The 22,090-nt window shown below is 42.6% G+C and overlaps 1 protein-coding gene across 1 annotated transcript in view; it reads left to right on the top strand.

Annotated features, from left to right (window-relative positions):
- The window catches only part of plxnb2a.1 (plexin b2a, tandem duplicate 1), a 185,717-nt gene that overhangs the window by 154,463 nt on the left and 9,164 nt on the right, over positions 1-22,090 (top strand). Inside the window, 20 exon segments of the mRNA XM_034112386.2 lie at positions 531-618; positions 816-979; positions 5,209-5,357; positions 6,002-6,143; positions 7,285-7,421; positions 7,561-7,743; positions 8,069-8,180; positions 10,831-11,040; positions 11,579-11,662; positions 12,263-12,358; positions 12,831-12,967; positions 13,061-13,161; positions 13,856-14,085; positions 15,031-15,212; positions 17,870-17,936; positions 18,264-18,410; positions 19,744-19,821; positions 19,899-19,977; positions 20,391-20,491; positions 21,767-21,848. Of these exon segments, the coding sequence (XP_033968277.1) occupies positions 531-618; positions 816-979; positions 5,209-5,357; positions 6,002-6,143; positions 7,285-7,421; positions 7,561-7,743; positions 8,069-8,180; positions 10,831-11,040; positions 11,579-11,662; positions 12,263-12,358; positions 12,831-12,967; positions 13,061-13,161; positions 13,856-14,085; positions 15,031-15,212; positions 17,870-17,936; positions 18,264-18,410; positions 19,744-19,821; positions 19,899-19,977; positions 20,391-20,491; positions 21,767-21,848 (2,569 nt within the window).

Raw genomic sequence — 22,090 nt, 5'->3', positions numbered from 1 at the left:
TAAATTAAAATCTGGAGTCAGTTTATGTTGTTGTGTGTGGTTAGTAAACAGCCTGTATTTATATTTAAATGATTTTAAGGTTTGGTTGTTTTATAGTTTAATTTATACCTAAGCTAAAACGTCCTATTCTCTGTTCAATAGACGTACATGGCGCCCCCTAGTGGACTACAAAGCGGTTTAATTTGTATTATTCCCTTTATTTATTTCAGGTAACCTCGACGGATGAGCCTCAAATAAATTATTACATATTTTTGTTTAATATTCAAAGCTTTTTTATATTTTTTCCAAAAGATATATTTGAGTTTTGATAGATTTTTTAAATAAGAAAACGTATAATAATTAATTAAGCGTTTCTTTCCCTTTTAAAATATTGCTAATCTTAAACGATAGTGTGTGTGTGTGTGTGTGTGTGTGTGTGGTGTGTGTGTGTGTGTGTGTGTGTGTGTGTGTGTGTGTGTGTGTGTGTGTGTGTGTGTGTGTGTGTGTGTGTGTGTGTGTGTGTGTGTGTGTGTGTGTGTGTGTTCGTTCAGTTCTCCTATGATAAGCAGCAAGAGGTGAACGTCTCCTTCCACATCATAGACAGAGGCACAGAGCGGATGGTTGACAGCACGCTGACAGGTTGGTGTTTCACTCACACTCACACACACACACACACTCCCTCACACACACACACAAATCAAGAGAAGGTGCGAACAGACAGTTATCACGCTGTTTGACTTTCTGTCTTATTTACATTTCAATGCAAGATAAATTATGTAAATTAACTACTTCTTCTTCTTCCCCCTCCTCCTCCTCTTCCTCCTCCTCTTCCTCAGTCTCCCTGTATAACTGCTCGGTGAACAGGGAGGATTGCAGTCTGTGTAAAAACGCAGCTTCTCAGTACGAGTGTGTTTGGTGTTCTTCGTCTCGTTCCTGTGTCTATCGAGAGCTGTGTCCGTCCCACCAGCCGGCTCAGTGTCCGCCCCCCGAGATCACAGACGTGAGTAAAACGGAAAGCAAAAATCCAATTCCCCCCCCCCCCCCGGGAATATAGATGTTTATTATTATATATGTTGCATTGTTGGAGCTGCTCAGGTCACATGACAATCAAACCTTTGATTTAGAATTGAATAGGGATACATCAAGTATTTGTAATTTGTGTAAATCTCTTTATTTTATTTATATTTATTTATTTTATCAATTTTTGATGTTCATTATTTAAGTTTTTTAATTATTATTTAATTATTAATTGTATTTATTTAATGTATTTATTGTATTTTTATTTTATTTATTTTATTTATTTTATTTATTTTATTTATTTTATTTATTTTATTGTCATGTCGTTAATTATTATTATTTCTTTATATTTTCAGTTATTTATTTATTTTATTACATTTCTACTTCCACCTAGGGATAAAAACATGATTCTGAGTCTTCAGAGAATTCCAAAACAATTTGTATTCTTCCTCCATGTTTGTTTTATACTGTGCATTGTAGCAGAGCGAGTCCTCAGTCTCAGAGTTTGAGGCGCTGTGATCTGTTCGTGTTATTTCAGAGTCAGCCGAGGTGTGAACAGATAAAGAGAGATGTGAGCAGCACCTTTAATACATGCAGTATATATCAGCTATATCATATCACCTCCTTCCTCCTCACTGTTACAGAACAGCATGACAACCTTTTGACAGGACTCACGTCTGAAGTGTAGATAAATAATAAATGCAGCGGCAAATTGCATGCAGTGACTTCAGTGGAGAGGAACTGTGCAAGGAAAACACAAGAAAGCAATCACATGGATGAGTGAGGACGAGGAGGATTTAAAATGTATCTGCGAGCTAATCAGATTGTGTGAGATGACAAAAACAACAATAACTCACTGCTGGTGGTTGTTCTTATCCTCAAAGATGCACAGATATTTATATTTGCTCTGTTGCATGATGAATCCTAAAGTTTTAAAGGGAAAAGCTAAAGTTAAGCTATAAAGGAACTACAGCACGGTCACATGACTTCACGTCACCACCGCTAAGCTAAAGGTGGCTAATGTTGGGCTATAAAGGAACTACAGCACGGTCACATGACTTCAGGACACCACCGCTAAGCTAAAGGCGGCTAAAGTTGGGCTATAAAGGAACTACAGCACGGTCACATGACTTCACGTCACCACCGCTAAGCTAAAGGTGGCTAATGTTGGGCTATAAAGGAACTACAGCACGGTCACATGACTTCAGGACACCACCGCTAAGCTAAAGGCGGCTAATGCTGGGCTATAAAGGAACTACAGCACGGTCACATGACTTCACGTCACCACCGCTAAGCTAAAGGTGGCTAATGTTGGGCTATAAAGGAACTACAGCACGGTCACATGACTTCACGACACCACCGCTAAGCTAAAGGTGGCTAATGTTGGGCTATAAAGGAACTACAGCACGGTCACATGACTTCACGTCACCACCGCTAAGCTAAAGGTGGCTAACGTTGGACTATAAAGGAACTACAGCACGGTCACATGACTTCACGACACCACCGCTAAGCTAAAGGTGGCTAATGTTGGGCTATAGAGGAACTACAGCACGGTCACATGACTTCACGACACCACCGCTAAGCTAAAGGTGGCTAATGTTGGGCTATAAAGGAACTACAGCACGGTCACATGACTTCACGTCACCACCGCTAAGCTAAAGGTGGCTAATGTTGGGCTATAAAGGAACTACAGCACGGTCACATGACTTCAGGACACCACCGCTAAGCTAAAGGCGGCTAATGCTGGGCTATAAAGGAACTAGGGATAACTGGGATAGTGGTGGTCTAATGGATAGTGAGGTGGGCTGAAGATCGGAAGCATGTGAGTTCAAATCCCGCCAGGAACACCACCACTAGTGTGCCCTTGAGTAAGGCACTTAGTCCTTAGTTACTCCAGGGAGAATGTCCCTGTAATCGGTAATTGTAAGTCGATTTGGAGAAAAGCGTCAGCTAAATGTAATGTAATGTAATATGTAATGTAACTACAGCACGGTCACATGACTTCACGTCACCACCGCTAAGCTAAAGGTGGCTAATGTTGGGCTATAAAGGAACTACAGCACGGTCACATGACTTCACGTCACCACCGCTAAGCTAAAGGTGGCTAATGTTGGGCTATAAAGGAACTACAGCACGGTCACATGACTTCACGTCACCACCGCTAAGCTAAAGGTGGCTAATGTTGGGCTATAAAGGAACTACAGCACGGTCACATGACTTCACGTCACCACCGCTAAGATAAAGGTGGCTAATGTTGGGCTATAAACGAACTACAGCACGGTCACATGACTTCACATCACCACCGCTAAGCTAAAGGTGGCTAATGTTGGGCTATAAACGAACTACAGCACGGTCACATGACTTCACATCACCACCGCTAAGCTAAAGGCGGCTAATGTTGGGCTATAAAGGAACTACAGCACGGTCACATGACTTCACATCACCACCGCTAAGCTAAAGGTGGCTAATGTTGGGCTATAAAGGAACTACAGCACGGTCACATGACTTCACGTCACCACCGCTAAGCTAAAGGTGGCTAATGTTGGGCTATAAAGGAACTACATCACGGTCACATGACTTCACGTCACCACCGCTAAGCTAAAGGCGGCTAATGTTGGGCTATAAAGGAACTACAGCACGGTCACATGACTTCACGTCACCACCGCTAAGCTAAAGGTGGCTAATGTTGGGCTATAAAGGAACTACAGCACGGTCACATGACTTCACGTCACCACCGCTAAGCTAAAGGTGGCTAATGTTGGGCTATAGAGGAACTACATCACGGTCACATGACTTCACGTCACCACCGCTAAGCTAAAGGTGGCTAATGTTGGGCTATAGAGGAACTACATCACGGTCACATGACTTCACGTCACCACCGCTAAGCTAAAGGTGGCTAATGTTGGGCGTGATGACGTTAGTCGTCGACGAGGAGGAAGCTTGACAGCATCCTAGAGAACCCCTCCCACCCACTCCACGCAGAGCTAGTGAAGATGAAGAGCACGTTCAGCCACAGACTCATCCCTCCACGACAAGCGCCTCGGACAGTCCTTTGTGCCTGTAGCCATCAGGCTGCACAACAAGGGGTTAATGATGAAAAAGAAATACAATTAAATCACTGGACATAAATATACACTGTTTCCACAACCCATGCTAACATATTATTAGTAGTAGACCAAAAAGGTAGATAGATATGTCACTATGTGTACAGATGTCCATTTTCACTTGTCACTTTAACTTATTCCGTACTTTATAACTTAGGTCAGTGCTTCTCAAACTTTTCTCAGCCAAGTACCCCCTGACCGATCCCGAACATTTTTGATCAAAAAAGCCTATATAAATAATTACAATATAGTGATGTTCCCTCAGTGTGTATACCTTCGTGGTATGCATTACAACAAACTAAGGATATTTTCATAAATAACATAACACTTTTATAAAACAGATTTTTCCAACGAGTTTTTCAATTTAAGTAATATGTTATTGTGTAAAACTATAAAATACAATACACACATTTGACATGTGTATATGAGGACCCCCTTGGTGGTTCTAGGAATGTTTTATATAAAATTGTGTTTTCTATTCAACTTATTTTACTAAGATTTTTTTTTTAATTAACCTTTTTTTTTTTTTTTAATCTCACGTACCCCCTGCAGTACCCCAACGTACCCCCAGGGGTCCGCGTACCCCCATTTGAGAATCACTGACTTAGATGACCAAACATGTACATATTCTGACAGTTATTTTTACTCATCTCCTATTTTATAGTCTTTTATTATTATTATCATTTTAATTTTTTCTTGATTTTATTTATTTTTGATTTTATTGATCTGTGGGAATCTTTGCTGTCCTGTTTTTTCACGCTTACCCTGTTGCTGCTTTGTACTGAATTTCCCCTCTGGGATTAATAAAGGTTCATCTTATCTTATCTCATTTAGACACTTGTTAGCAACCGCCTTTTTTAAATCCCCAGTAGGGTATTTACTGACGTACTTTATGACGTATAAATAAACATCTCTTCAGCTTCAAAAAGCCATTGACTGGGTTAAAGACTCTATCGCAGAGGTCTTAAAGTATAAACATGCAGCATTCAATAATAAGCTACTAAAATGCTAATACGTAGCCATAGCCAATGTTATATAATACTATTAGATGTATTTGTTATATTACCAAGCGAGGTGCATGTGTCACTCTTTCCCTCTTTCCCCGCAGATCTTCCCTCGGTTCGGGCCCCTGAACGGACGGATCTCAGTGACCATCAAAGGCTCCAACATGGGGATCAAGAGCGACGACGTGAGGAAGATCACGGTGGCCGGAGTGGACTGTTTGCAACAGAAGGAAAGATACTCCGTCTCCACCAGGTAACAGCTGACACACGACAACATGCACGCCTCTCTGTGTAAAATTCAGTCGGTACATCTAAAAATCATGATAGGTTTCCAAGACTACTTCGCCCACACGAGATGGAGGACTTCACTTGCAAGAAAAACCCTTAAAAGATTATTAATTTGAGTTTGAGAAACTGGCTCGAGATACGCTTGTTGTTATATTCCATGGAATGCTCTTAACATCCGATAGCAATGAATATCTTAGACAAAAGATCCATTAAAAAACATCACCTGTGGAAGCCGTGGCGCTGTAGAAAGCTCGACCAATCATCTGAGCCGGCTAAAGTAACTGGACGGCCTACCTGCCTGTCAGCCTTCCATCTGGGCACACACTTATCTCGTGCCCTCATTGGTCATGTGCGCGTTGTGTGTGTTGGGGGAGGGGCTCTGTGAGGAAGTGGCAGATTTGTTCCGGCTGTGTATTTTCAAATTCTAGCCACTCGAGCTGCTTTCTCCAAAATTACCCACCCCACCTTTAAAGGATGATATTCATAACTATGTTTCACGATATGAAGGTAAAGCTCTTATATGCTACTGTGAATGAAACACTACAGATAGCTAAATCTGTCATGAGTTATTTCTATACTTTAACTTGAGCATCTGTCTTGTGTCCACAGTGTGGTGTGTGAGATCGGCCCTGCGAGGCGAGCGCCGCCCTCTGACCTCCCCATTGAACCCTCGCTCAGCGGGGCTGTGGAAGTGGAAGTAGAGGGAGAGGGAGGGAGGACTGGGACGTCAAAGGTTTTCTTCACATATCGGGTAAGTTTGAACACTGCACTAAAAACACTTGTACTTCTATTGGCTCGCGCTCCAACACATTGTACGTGATAGGCGAAGGGGCGGGACATCTCTAAACAGTTGATTAACCACAACAGAGCCGGCCAGCTAACCAATCAGGGCAGACTGGGCTCTGGTTTCAGACAGAGGGTGAAAAGAGGCAGCATGAGAAAAAGAGCTTTTTGAACATTAAAGCATGGAGACACTACATACTGATATACATATATATATTTATTAATATAACAGCATATAAGATGTCACAGATAAGAGGCCTACTTCTCTTCTGTTTGATACATTGATCCATGAGATTGAATATTGGTTTCTGCTTTTTACCAACATCTGAAAGTATCTGCGTGTTTTGTGTCTCAGGAACGGATGTATTCCCTCTGTGTTGTTTGTGTTGTTCGTCTTGTTTGCAGAGCTGCAGGTCGTCTCTCTTTGGTCATGTATTCTCTGCCAGAACAAATCTGAAACGCCAACAAACCAAAATCTGCTCGACACAGAAAACGCTGTCGTCTCTTTGCTTTCATATTCACGCCGCACAAATAACTTCTCCCTCCGCTGCTGTGTCCTAATTCTCCCGACAGATTGATTTCCTACATTTTTTCCGAAGCCGTTTTTTTATCCTCGGAGGAATTCATATCCGCTGTGGTTTTCTTTGCCGCTGAACAAACAGGAAGCTGAGCGGCTTTAATTAATATTCCTGAAGCACAGAAGCTGATAAAAGTCACGTTTGTTTTTAACTTACACTTTGGGAGTTATTTTGCTTTCAATATCTGCTTTAGTTTGGATCAAAGCGTTCCTACCTGCAGCCGTTGATGTTTCATTCTCATCTTATTTTTCCCTTTGTTTCTCCGTCACTGACATTACGTTTCACGCGTCTTTGATTTCAGTTAAATTATTCTCATGCCAAAGCTGTACTGGTGTGGGGGGGGGGGGGGGGGGGGGGGAGTCTCTGAACAATAACACAGATTGTATTAAAAACGAATTAAAAATCAAAGTTAAGAAAAATACATTAAAAGTCCTCTTGAAGTAGAAAAGTATTGGCTTCAAAGTTCCTTGAAAGACAGTGAGATGCTAAAAAAATACATTTAAAAGCTCATGTATCTCCCTCTTCCTCCAGGACCCCATGCCCTCCTTCGTGCACCCAGAGAAGGGGCCAGCTGCCGGGGGGACGTTGATCACCATCAACGGGACACACCTGGACACCGCCACGAAAGACGATGTCTCCGTTTCCGTCGGAGGAGTTCCCTGTGAAGTGTAAGCAGATCATTTTTAAGCCTTTACACAGAGGCGGGAAGTCGTGGAGTGCAAATACTTTACTACGACTTTTAAATTCTCGAGTAACCTTCTTAAATACTTTTGGGATAGTTAAACGCTTTTATTGTCTCCCTTTCAGGATAAAGTTCGGCTCTGAGATCTCGTGCAAAACGGGGAAATATCGGGGGCAGAAAGTTCCCGCGGAGAGGTTAACGGTGGCGGTGAAATACGGGACGAACACGACGAAGGAAATTCCGTCCGCTTACCAGTACGCGGAGAACCCCAAGATCACAGATTTTAAGCCCAAGAGCAGCTTCCTGTGGTGAGTGTGTGCTTCGGACGTTGGTACGGTGGATTTTAGTGAATAAAGGCGATGGTTTATTCGAGCTGTGGTAGGATTACATCAATGGAAACTATAAAGCCAGGTGAGGGGGACGATGTTCGCTGAAAAGATACTTTAAAATAAATATTACAATGTATTTGCTGAGGTGAGGTGAGGCTGCTCCAACCATTTGACCAACACTATTTAAATATTTTGTAATCGTTAGTATTATTATTTTTCTCCTCGTGTGTGTGTGTGTGTGTGTGTGTGTGTGTGTGTGTGTGTGCGTGTGTGTGTGTGTGTGTGCGTGTGCGTGTGTGTGTAGCGGTGGTCGGAGGATTGTGGTGTCAGGAACCGGTTTCGATCTGATCCAGAGAGCCACCATGGAAGTCCTGTCCCCTAACGACGAGTTCTCACACAACACCGCACCTGTACAGGTGTGTGTGTGTGTGTGTGTGTGTGTGTGTGTGTGTGTGTGTGTGTGTGTGTGTGTGTGTGTGTGTGTGTGTGTGTGTGTGTGTGTGTGTGTGTGTGTGTGTGTGTGTGTGTGTGTGTGTGTGTGTGTGTGTGTGTGTGTGTGTGTGTGCGTGCGAGAGGACTCTGTAGTAGGAATTGTGTGTACCTGACGTAGCGAGAGGACTCTTTAAAGTAGAGACACTACATACTGATATACACCTGAACATCAGCAGGAGAGGACTCTTTAAAGTAGAGACACTACATACTGATATACACCTGAACATCAGCAGGAGAGGACTCTTTAAAGTAGAGACACTACATACTGATATACACCTGAACATCAGCAGGAGAGGACTCTTTAAAGTAGAGACACTACATACTGATATACACCTGAACATCAGCAGGAGAGGACTCTTTAACGTAGAGACCCTACATACTGATATACACCTGAACCTCAGCAGGAGAGGACTCTTTAAAGTAGAGACACTACACACTGATATACACCTGAACATCAGCAGGAGAGGACTCTTTAAAGTAGAGACACTACACACTGATATACACCTGAACATCAGCAGGAGAGGACTCTTTAAAGTAGAGAGACTACACACTGATATACACCTGAACATCATCAGGAGAGGACTCTTTAAAGTAGAGACACTACGTACTGATATACACCTGAACATCAGCAGGAGGGGACTCTTTAAAGTAGAGACACTACGTACTGATATACACCTGAACATCAGCAGGAGGGGACTCTTTAAAGTAGAGACTCTACATACTGATATACACCTGAACATCAGCAGGAGAGGACTCTTTAAAGTAGAGACACTACATACTGATGTACACCTGAACATCAGCAGGAGAGGACTCTTTAAAGTAGAGACACTACATACTGATATACACCTGAACATCAGCAGGAGAGGACTCTTTAAAGTAGAGACTCTACATACTGATATACACCTGAACATCAGCAGGAGAGGACTCTTTAAAGTAGAGAGACTACACACTGATATACACCTGAACATCAGCAGGAGGGGACTCTTTAAAGTAGAGACTCTACATACTGATATACACCTAAACATCAGCAGGAGAGGACTCTTTAAAGTAGAGACACTACATCCTGATATACACCTGAACATCAGCAGGAGAGGACTCTTTAAAGTAGAGACACTACATACTGATATACACCTGAACATCAGCAGGAGAGGACTCTTTAAAGTAGAGACACTACATACTGATATACACCTGAACATCAGCAGGAGAGGACTCTTTAAAGTAGAGACACTACATACTGATACACACCTGAACATCAGCAGGAGAGGACTCTTTAAAGTAGAGACACTACATACTGATATACACCTGAACCTCAGCAGGAGAGGACTCTTTAAAGTAGAGACACTACACACTGATATACACCTGAACATCAGCAGGAGAGGACTCTTTAAAGTAGAGACACTACACACTGATATACACCTGAACATCAGCAGGAGAGGACTCTTTAAAGTAGAGACACTACACACTGATATACACCTGAACATCAGCAGGAGAGGACTCTTTAAAGTAGAGAGACTACACACTGATATACACCTGAACATCATCAGGAGAGGACTCTTTAAAGTAGAGACACTACGTACTGATATACACCTGAACATCAGCAGGAGGGGACTCTTTAAAGTAGAGACACTACGTACTGATATACACCTGAACATCAGCAGGAGGGGACTCTTTAAAGTAGAGACTCTACATACTGATATACACCTGAACATCAGCAGGAGAGGACTCTTTAAAGTAGAGACACTACATACTGATGTACACCTGAACATCAGCAGGAGAGGACTCTTTAAAGTAGAGACACTACATACTGATATACACCTGAACATCAGCAGGAGAGGACTCTTTAAAGTAGAGACTCTACATACTGATATACACCTGAACATCAGCAGGAGAGGACTCTTTAAAGTAGAGAGACTACACACTGATATACACCTGAACATCAGCAGGAGGGGACTCTTTAAAGTAGAGACTCTACATACTGATATACACCTAAACATCAGCAGGAGAGGACTCTTTAAAGTAGAGACACTACATCCTGATATACACCTGAACATCAGCAGGAGAGGACTCTTTAAAGTAGAGACACTACATACTGATATACACCTGAACATCAGCAGGAGAGGACTCTTTAAAGTAGAGACACTACATACTGATATACACCTGAACATCAGCAGGAGAGGACTCTTTAAAGTAGAGACACTACATACTGATACACACCTGAACATCAGCAGGAGAGGACTCTTTAAAGTAGAGACACTACATACTGATATACACCTGAACCTCAGCAGGAGAGGACTCTTTAAAGTAGAGACACTACATACTGATATACACCTGAACATCAGCAGGAGAGGACTCTTTAAAGTAGAGACACTACACACTGATATACACCTGAACATCAGCAGGAGAGGACTCTTTAAAGTAGAGACTCTACACACTGAGCACCAGCAGGAGGGGACTCTTTAAAGTAGAGACTCTACACACTGAGCACCAGCAGGAGGGGACTCTTTAAAGTAGAGAACATCAGCAGGATAATTGAATGGAAATGTCGTCTCACAGCCGGATGTTTCTTCTGTGCAGTTTGTTCAGCAGCATGTGAGTAAGAACGACACGGTGCTTCAGTTCCTCTCTCCGGCGGTGAACTGCTGCGTGGACAGCACGGCGTTGAGATCTGTCCTCTGGTTGGACGACGAGATGGAGGAGCTGAAAGGCTTCGACTACCATCCCGACCCCTCCTTCGACCTGCTGCTGAAGAACGTAATCACCGAGACCAGCATCATCATCGTCCACGTGAGCTTTTACTCAGAGAAGACATCGATGCGCTGTTTCTCTCACGGACGGATTACTGACCTCAAAGAGACCAGATACAGACTCAAAATGGCCTTAATTTACATTATTTATCTTCATATTCTGTTCTTGTACATATCATATTCTATTGACTTTTTGCACTACTTTCTATTTTTGTATTTTATTATATGTTGCATCCTTGGAGGAGCTCAGGTCGGAAGAATTTCATTGCCATTTCTACTCTGTGGCTTATAGTTTAAATATGACGATAAAACCTTTGAATCTTGAATAAACGATACCACAAAGGGACAAAACGTACTAGAAGAGACAACATTTAACTACAAAAAGGACCAAATATGACTGAAAAGAGACACAAAAGACAACCGCAAAGACACTCAGTCACCAGAGACAAAATGACTCGTAACAAAATAATTACAAATGGACACAAAACAACAACAAAAGGCGAGAAACCGACCACAAATAACGACATTATGCATATTATGTTGTCTTCACTCGACTGTTCTTCTTCGTGTGTTTTCAGGGTCGAGGTTTCTCTAAAGCCATGACGGCCAAAGAGGCGCAGGCGTTCGTCGGAGTCTCCTCCTGTCCCGTCAACATCCTGCAGGTGTGTGTGTGTGTGTGTGTGTGTGTGTGTGTGTGTGTGCGTGTGTGTGTGTGTGTGTGTGTGTGCGTGTGTGTGTGTGTGTGTGTGTGTGTGCACAGGTGTGTGTGTGTGTGCAGGTGTGTGTGTGTGTGTGTTCGAAAGGCACCTGTAAGATTGTGTACACCCACCTGGATCCATATGTTTCTCTTTATACATATTGACGTGATAATTTTTGACTTTAGGATTGTCTATATTGTAAATGTGTTGTACTTTAATGTGTGTGTGTGTGTGCGTGCGTGTGCGTGTGTGTTCGAAAGGCACCTGTAAGATTGTGTACACCCACCTGGATCCATATTTTTCTCTTTATACATATTGACGTGATAATTTTTTACTTTAGGATTGTCTATATTGTAAATGTGTTGTACTTTAGTGTGTGTGTGTGTGTGTGTGTGTGTGTGTGTGTGTGTGTGTGTGTGTGTGTGTGTGTGTGTGTGTGTGTGTGTGTGTGTGTGTGTGTGTGTGTGTGTGTGTGTGTGTGTGTGTGTGTGTGTGTGTGTGTGTGTGTGTGTGTGTGTGTGTGTGTGTGTGTGTGTGTGTGTGTGTGTGTGTGTGTGTGTGCAGGATGATAAGCTGATCTTGGAGGCGCCTTCCTCTCAGCCCAGCTCTGGATCTAAGCGTCAGCGCAGAGACACGACCAACGACCTGCTGGACCTCGTGGTAAACACAAACTTGCCTTCATGTGTCGCGTTCGTTCGGATAAGACAGAGATGCAGAATTACAGCTTCCATATGTTACAAGCGTTCAGCGTGACTTGATTCAAACTATCAATAGTGTCACGACGACTGAACCTTGAGGAAAGTTGTTGTTGTTGTTGTTGTTGTTATAAATGTTATTGTCTTGAAAAGCTGAACAAAATAATAAATGTTTTACATATAGGACAACGTTCTTCATGTTTCTGTTTAATTTCTTTTATGATTTATTATTTTACTTGTTTTGCATTATTATGTCTCTAGATTATTTTTAAAATTCTTTAAATGTTGTACTTTTTAAAATTCTATTTTTCTCTTCTTAGTTTTTCATTTTAATTTTTTTTTCAAAATATTTTTGATGATTTTTTTTTTTTGATTTTTTTTTTGATTTTTTTTTTTTTACTTAATATTTGTATAACTAGCATTCTGTCTCTCTTCAGGTGAAGTTCGGTCACGGGGAGTGGAAGGTGGGCTCCGTTTACTACGCTCAGAGTAAAGACATCCCTCTGGAGATCATCATCCCCTCAGTGATCATCCCCATGCTCTTCTTCATCGCCATCTCCGTCTACTGCTACAGGTCGGAGATAAGCATCAAGTAGACGTGTGTAGACGAGGTGTGTGTAGGGGTGTGTAATATATCTCATTGTGTGTGTGTGTGTGTGTGTGACAGGAGGAAGAGCCAGCAGGCGGAGCGGGAATACGAGAAGGTGAAACACCAGCTGGAGAATCTGGAGGAGAGCGTGCGGGACCGCTGCAAGAAGGAGTTCACAGGTACTCAAATATACACAAATATTACGACCTGAGACGAGCTGTAGGTGCTTCTCCCGTCAGGCTGTGAGACTTTCTGCTCAAAAGATGCATTGAAGACATGAAAATACGTTTTATTTATCTGTCATTTTAAATGTGTTTTCATTTTTAAATGTTAGATAAGATAAGACTTTATTCATCCCGAAGGAAATTGTTGAGCCAGAGAAACTAAACATCCACAGACAACATGAAACACACAATCCATGCAGTCATTATTAGCAGTATTTAGTAATAGTGCAAAAAATAAAACGTAGTGGCAGTTACGTTATCATAGCATTATTAATAATAATATAATATTGCACATAGTTATATATATAGCAGCGAGTGTATTGTAATGATGCTAATTATATTGATATGTATATTGCACATAGTGTGAAAAACCTGAATTATCTTTTAAAGTATTTGTTTTTTAAGTTTCAATATGATTTAACGTATACATATATACAACTTATATCTTGGTAACTTTATTCAACATTTTACAGCAAAAAACGGTGAATGTTTTAAATTTGAAGAATTTCTGAACAAAAGAAACAAAAAAAAGAATAATAAAAAATAATTTATAATATTAATAAATAAACAATAATAATTTTATAAATTACAATAACACAATATTAATAAAAAATAAAAATGATTTTCGTTTTCCCTCTGCTCCCGTCAGACCTGATGATAGAGATGGAGGACCACACCAGCGATCTGAGCGAGGCGCGGATCCCCTTCCTGGACTATAAAACCTACACCGACCGGAACTTCTTTCTGCCCACGAAGGACGGCTCGGACGACACCATGATCACCGGGAAAATAAAAATCCCAGAAGCCCGAAAGGCCATCGTGGCTCAGGCTCTGAACCAGTTCTCCAACCTGCTGAACAGCAAACCCTTCCTCATCAACGTGAGAGAAACACGGCTATCCATGTATCGTTCCCGTTGACATTTACTCGAGCACAGGGGTGTCAAACTCAATTTCATCTCGGGCCACATTCGCATTATGGTTGCACTCAAAGGGCCGGTTGTAACTTTAAGACTATATAGAAATACATATTACATAATATATATATCAATATTTAATGTATATAAAATAATGTATTATATTACATCATTGCCTCTGCATTATTATTATCGGATAGGGTAATAACTTCATAATTAACTCGGTCTGAAAGCAGAAGTCTAGGGCAAATAATTGCAAGTCTCTTCAGTGAGAATGTCACAAAATAATTTTAAAGGAAAAGCAAATAAAAAAAAGTGACATTTTGAAAAAAAAATGACATTTTGAAAAAAAAATGACATTTTGAAAAAAAATTGACATTTTGAAAAAAAAGTCACATCTGAGAAAAAAGTCAAATGAGAGATGCATTGTGGGACATGTAGTTTATGGGCAACGTGCTTCTGTAAATCGCCATGTCACCGTATAACAAACATATTATATTCTTTGCAAGCTCTTGTGGGGCCGCAGAAAATGAAATCGCGGGCCGGATTTGGCCCCCGGGCCTTGAGTTTGACACCCCTGCTCGAGCACCTCCATGAGTTTAAATATTGTATATTAGCATCTTTGAGCACGAGGAAAGGCGCTGTCAAAATGAAATGTATTATTATTATATATAATAAGGAGAATATGTCTAATTCTGTATCAGCTTTTATCAGATTTGTTCACTTTTACTGGTGGAAATCGGCTTTCTTGATAACAAATATGAACCCAAAGATAATAAAATAACCAAATTACAATTATTATAATATTTACTTTCACTATCTGTTCCTTTAACGGATTACGATACGTCACTTCGTGGCTCAAACACAGCCATGTCTTTAATACAAGCCCCTCTGTATGTATGTCCCGTAGTTCATCCGGACGTTGGAGAGCCGCCCGGACTTTAACGCCCGTGCTCGCGGGTACTTCGCCTCTCTGCTGACGGTGGCGCTGCACGGGAAGCTGGAGTATTACACCGACATCATGAGGACGCTGCTGCTGGAGCTGATGGACGAACACGTGCAGAACAAGAACCCAAAGCTCATGCTGCGCAGGTCAGGAAGCACGAACTCACGCTGGAAGCATTCAGTGAAGAGTACACACATCCGTTACTCAAGTAGAAGAACAGATACTCGTGTTTAAAAGTACTCTGGTGAAAGTAGAAGAACAGATACTCGTGTTTAAAAGTACTCTGGTGAAAGTAGAAGTACAGATACTCGTGTTTAAAAGTACTCTGGTGAAAGTAGAAGAACAGATACTCGTGTTTAAAAATACTCTGGCGAAAGTAGAAGTACAGATACTCGTGTTTAAAAGTACTCTGGTGAAAGTAGAAGTACAGATACTCGTGTTCAAAAGTACTCTGGTGAAAGTAGAAGAACAGATACTCGTGTTTAAAAGTACTCTGGCGAAAGTAGAAGTACAGATACTCGTGTTTAAAAGTACTCTGGTGAAAGTAGAAGTACAGATACTCGTGTTCAAAAGTACTCTGGTGAAAGTAGAAGAACAGATACTCGTGTTTAAAAGTACTCTGGCGAAAGTAGAAGTACAGATACTCGTGTTTAAAAGTACTCTGGTGAAAGTAGAAGTACAGATACTCGTGTTTAAAAGTACTCTGGTGAAAGTAGAAGAACAGATACTCGTGTTTAAAAATACTCTGGCGAAAGTAGAAGTACAGATACTCGTGTTTAAAAATACTCTGGCGAAAGTAGAAGTACAGATACTCGTGTTTAAAAGTACTCTGGCGAAAGTAGAAGTACAGATACTCGTGTTTAAAAGTACTCTGGTGAAAGTAGAAGTACAGATACTCGTGTTTAAAAGTACTCTGGTGAAAGTAGAAGAACAGATACTCGTGTTTAAAAGTACTCTGGTGAAAGTAGAAGAACAGATACTCGTGTTTAAAAATACTCTGGCGAAAGTAGAAGTACAGATACTCGTGTTTAAAAGTACTCTGGTGAAAGTAGAAGTACAGATACTCGTGTTCAAAAGTACTCTGGTGAAAGTAGAAGTACAGATACTCGTGTTCAAAAGTACTCTGGTGAAAGTAGAAGTACTGACTAAACTTCTTTACTCAAGTCAAAGTAAAGAGGCTTTGAAATGTACTGTCCTTAGACCCTCTGTCCTTAGACCCTCTGTCCTTAGACCCTCTGTCCTTAGACCCTCTGTCCTTAGACCCTCTGTCCTTAGACCCTCTGTCCTTAGACCCTCTGTCCTCTCTATCACCTGTAGAAGGTCAGGATCCTCTCTAGCACCTGTAGAAGGTCAGGGTCCTCTCTAGCACCTGTAGAAGGTCAGGGTCCTCTCTAGCACCTGTAGAAGGTCAGGGTCCTCTCTAGCACCTGTAGAAGGTGAGGATCCTCTCTAGGGTGCACCTGTAGAAGGTGAGGGTCCTCTCTATGGTGCACCTGTAGAAGGTGAGGGTCCTCTCTATGGAGCACCTGAAGGTCAGGATCCTCTCTCTCACCTGTAGAAGGTCAGCATCCTCTCTATGGAGCACCTGTAGAAGGTCAGGATCCTCTCTAGCACCTGTAGAAGGTCAGGATCCTCTCTAGCACCTGTAGAAGGTGAGGATCCTCTCTAGGGTGCACCTGTAGAAGGTGAGGGTCCTCTCTATGGAGCACCTGAAGGTCAGGATCCTCTCTATGGAGCACCTGTAGAAGGTCAGGATCCTCTCTCTCACCTGTAGAAGGTCAGGATCCTCTCTATGGAGCACCTGTAGAAGGTCAGGATCCTCTCTAGCACCTGTAGAAGGTCAGGATCCTCTCTAGCACCTGTAGAAGGTCAGGATCCTCTCTATGGAGCACCTGTAGAAGGTCAGGATCCTCTCTCTCACCTGTAGAAGGTCAGGATCCTCTCTAGCACCTGTAGAAGGTCAGGATCCTCTCTAGGGTGCACCTGTAGAAGGTCAGGATCCTCTCTCTCACCTGTAGAAGGTCAGGATCCTCTCTATGGAGCACCTGTAGAAGGTCAGGATCCTCTCTAGCACCTGTAGAAGGCCAGGATCCTCTCTATGGAGCACCTGTAGAAGGTCAGGGTCCTCTCTAGCACCTGTAGAAGGCCAGGATCCTCTCTATGGAGCACCTGTAGAAGGTCAGGATCCTCTCTAGCACCTGTAGAAGGTCAGGATCCTCTCTAGCACCTGTAGAAGGCCAGGATCCTCTCTATGGAGCACCTGTAGAAGGTGAGGATCCTCTCTATGGAGCACCTGTAGAAGGTGAGGATCCTCTCTAGCACCTGTAGAAGGTCAGGGTCCTCTCTAGCACCTGTAGAAGGTCAGGATCCTCTCTATGGAGCACCTGTAGAAGTTGCAGAGTATCCTGGAGTCCATGTTGAACCTCCTCAGCCGGCGGAGGAAGAAGAGCCGTTATGGGGGTGGTGTGAAGAGTCCTTGTCGGGTCCTCAGTGACGAGGAGCTTTGATGGATTTTTTTAAATTATAAAATGTCTAATAATTAAACGTGTTTTCTCCAGATTGTTGAACTGTCCCTTTAAAAGTGTGTGTGTGTGTGTGTGTGTGTGTGTGTGTGTGTGTGTGTGTGTGTGTGTGTGTGTGTGTGTGTGTGTGTGTGTGTGTGTGTGTGTGTGTGTGTGTGTGTGTGTGTGTGTGTGTGTGTGTGTGTGTGTGTGTGTGTGTGTGTGTGTGTGTGTGTGTGTGTGTGTGTGTGTGTGTGTGTGTGTGTGTGTGTGTGTGTGTGTGTGTGTGTGTGTGCGTGCAGGTCGGAGACGGTGGTGGAGAGGATGCTCTGTAATTGGATGTCCATCTGTATCTATCAGTTCCTCAGGGTAACGGATATAGATATTTATTTTCTTCCTCTCAGTCTTTTGTTCTTCGATCTGTTTCTCTCTCTCCTTCCTCTCCAGTTGTAATGGCCGCTCTGAGATGTTCCTTCCGCCCCTCGTGTTTTAGTTAGCTCGTGCTTCTGGAGCCAGCAGCAGCTCAGAGTCACAGATATGTTTGTTATGTTGAAAACCTGCAGTGAGGTTATTCCCTAAACCCTGAATAAGTCCTGCCAGTATCCAAACGTATCTTTTCTATAATGATATGTTGTAGTCTAGGTTACGTCTGTTATGTTCCATCAGTAATTGTGTCTGGTCTGGTGGTGTGAGCAGGACACGGCCGGGGAGCCGCTCTACAAGCTGTTCAAGGCTCTGAAGCATCAGGTGGAGAAAGGGCCGGTGGACGCCAAGATGAAGAAAGCCAAGTACACTCTGAACGACACGGGGCTGCTGGGAGACGACGTGGAGTACTCAGTACTGGTAAATACACATGATATACACCCAGTACACACACGGTACACACCCAGGACACATAGTATACACACAGGACACACACAGTACACACCCAGGACACATAGTATACACACAGGACACACACAGTACACACCCAGGACACATAGTATACACACAGGACACATAGTATACACACAGTATACACTAAATACACACAGTATACACCCTGTACACACAGTATACACACAGTACACACAGTATACACCCAGGACACATAGTATACACTCAGGACACACGGTACACACCCAGGACACATAGTATACACTCAGGACACACACAGTACACACACGGTACACACCCAGGACACATAGTATACACTCAGGACACACACAGTACACACACGGTACACACCCAGGACACATAGTATACACTCAGGACACACACAGTACACACACGGTACACACCCAGGACACATAGTATACACACAGGACACACCCAGGACACCCATTTTACACACAGAATGCACACAGTATACACCCAATATACACTAAATACACACAGTATACACCCTGTACACACAGTATACACTCAGGACACACAGTACACACCCAGGACACACACAGTATACACACAGTATACACCTAATATACACTAAATACACACAGTATACACCCTGTACACACAGTATACACCCAGGATACATAGTATACACTCAGGACACCCATTTTACACACAGTATGCACCCAGTACACACCCAGTACACACACAGTATACACCCAATATACACTAAATACAAACAGTATACACCCTGTACACACAGTACACACAGTATACACCCAGGATACATAGTCTACACCCAGGACACACGGTACACACCCATGACACCCAGTATACACACAGTATACACCCAATATATACTAAATACACACAGTATACACCCAGGACACCCATTTTACACACAGTATGCACACAGTACACACCCAGTACACACACAGTATACACCCAATATACACTAAATACACTCAGTATACACCCTGTACACACAGTATACACCCAGTATACACACATTACACATACTATGTTATTAATCACACATTATTAGTTGCAGCCCAGTTTGCTTATAGCAGCAGATGTGCTTTTTTAAGAGTTTCAAAAGTGTGTGTGTGTGTGTGTGTGTGTGTGTGTGTGTGTGTGTGTGTGTGTGTGTGTGTGTGTGTGTGTGTGTGTGTGTGTGTGTGTGTGTGTGTGGTGTGTGTGTGTGTGTGTGTGTGTGTGTGTGTGTGTGTGTGTGTGTGTGTGTGTGTGTGTGTGTGTGTGTGTGTGTGTGTGTGTGTGTGTGTGTGTGTGTGTGTGTGTGTAGACTCTGCAGGTGTTGGTCCACGGGGAGGGTCCCGACGTGACTCCGGTGAAGGTGTTGAGCTGCGACTCCGTCACGCAGGTGAATGCACTTCCTGGTTGGCGATATACGATAAAGTACGATATAGTGAGGTACATTTTAAACGTGTGGTCCTGCAGGTGAAGGAGAAGATCATCGACCAGGTGTACAGGAACCTGCCGTACTCTCAGAGACCAGAGGTGGAGAGTGTTGCTCTGGGTACGACACACACACACACACACACACACACACACACACACACACACACACTCGTAAAAGTATCTTAAAATGTATTATATTTCTAGAAATAAAATAAATTGATGTTACAAAGTGGGTGTGTGTCGCCTCCTGCTGGCTCGTGGTGGAACTGCAGGGTTACTGTGAGACTGAGTGGAAGAAAGAAATAAGGAAATTATATTTAATTTAAGGAGGAATTTAAGGACGTTTTTGTACCTATTTTAATGCATTTTTCTCTTTTCATCATTTCAAATTGTTAGTTTTTAGGGATCTTTGTTGTCTTTTCTTTGCCATGTCGTATATTCAGTGACTTTTTTGTATCTATAAAAAACATTATTATACAACACCATATTCTGAAAAACACTCATTCAATGTATTTCCTGACGTTTCCTCAGAGTGGCGTCCGGGCTCCACGGGTCAGATCCTGTCTGACCTCGACCTGACCTCTCAGAAGGAAGGACGCTGGAAGAGACTCAACACGCTCGCTCACTACAACGTGAGAGACTTTGATATTTTACTGAGTTTTAATGTGGTGCAAAAACACAACGGTTGTTTGTCAGAATCAGAAACAGGTTCATCTCCAGGTCGGTTGACACGTACGAGGAATTTGACTTCGTGGTGCGTACATGAAAGTCAAACAAAAATTAAAAACACAGGTAGAGAATAGAGATGATCCGATCACGTGATCGCGGATCGGAGGCGATTACGTGATTTTCAAAAGATCGGAATCGGGAGAAAAAAATTCGGGGATCTGGAATTATTTTTATTTTTTTTATCAAATATTTTTAGGATTTTATTTCATGTTACAAAACAAAAATGACCACGTTCACGTCTTAAAGTTAAAATGACTCAACATCATGTATGTGTTGCTTTCTTTGGGCTTGTTTCAGACCTGGTGCTTATTCCTCTGAAAGCAACAGAGTGGGCGCAGTGTCTAATAGTAGCAGCAAGCTAACGAGAGGCTACGTTCAGCTGGTGACTCGGGAGTCGGGACAGAGAAAATGTCAGGAGTTTGGAAGTATTATGAAATTGAAAGCGAAGGCAGTGCAACAGCCAGATGCAATGTTTGCAAGGCAGAGGTTCCGCGTGGTGGAAAGAACAGAGCTACGTTCAACACGACCAATCTAACACGCCACCTGAGAAACAAACAACAACAACAACACGGCGAGTACACAGCGGCCACTCAGGTCACGGCACTGAGACAACCGACACTTTCAGAGGCTTTCAAGAGGAAAGAGAAACGGCCCCAGAACAGAGAAAAGGCCAAACAATAACAGCCAGATAGCTGAACTCATCGCGTTGGATGACCAGCCGTTATCCGTTCTCTCTTAATGCATTGCATAAAGATCGGACCGGGAAAAATCGGTATCGGCAGATTGTCAAAATCAAATGATCGGAATCGGATCGGGAGCAAAAAAAGTGATCGGGACATCGCTAATGGAGAACTATTTTAATAAAACCATAATAACATTAAATATAGTAAACTGGTGATCTGGATGTCTTTGGACCGATGGACAGAAACGTGAAGTCGGGTTTCAGGTCAGACTCGATGGATCCGATGTGTCTGCGCCGCGCAGAGACATGGCACAAGTCGAAATGAAACATTAACCCGGTACACTAAATCTATAACTGTCCGACAAATAAAAGACTATTGAAGCCGATTTACATGAAGTAGATTATAAAGCAGGATATTATATACATATAAATATATAAATATATATATAAATAAATATATATATTTAGTCGTATGTTTCCCTGTGATTTCTTTCAGGTTCGAGATAACGCCACGCTGGTTCTCTCCAGAGTTCTGCACTCGCAGTCCTTCCACCAGCACCAAGACAACTACGAAGAGAGTACGTACACACACACACACACACACACACACACACACACACACACACACACACACACACACACTCACACACTCATACATACACACACACACGACCACACAACACATCACTACACACACCACACACACCACTCACGACCCACACATCAGCTCACACCACTCACACCACACACATCACACACACACACACACTCACCACACACACACACACTCACACAACCCACTCACCCACACACACCACCA

This window comes from Pseudochaenichthys georgianus, chromosome 23 (genome assembly GCF_902827115.2).
Source record: "Pseudochaenichthys georgianus chromosome 23, fPseGeo1.2, whole genome shotgun sequence".
Lineage (NCBI taxonomy): Eukaryota > Metazoa > Chordata > Actinopteri > Perciformes > Channichthyidae > Pseudochaenichthys > Pseudochaenichthys georgianus.
The sequence above is the reverse complement of the archived record's forward strand: the minus strand, read 5'-3'. Positions and strand labels throughout refer to the sequence as shown.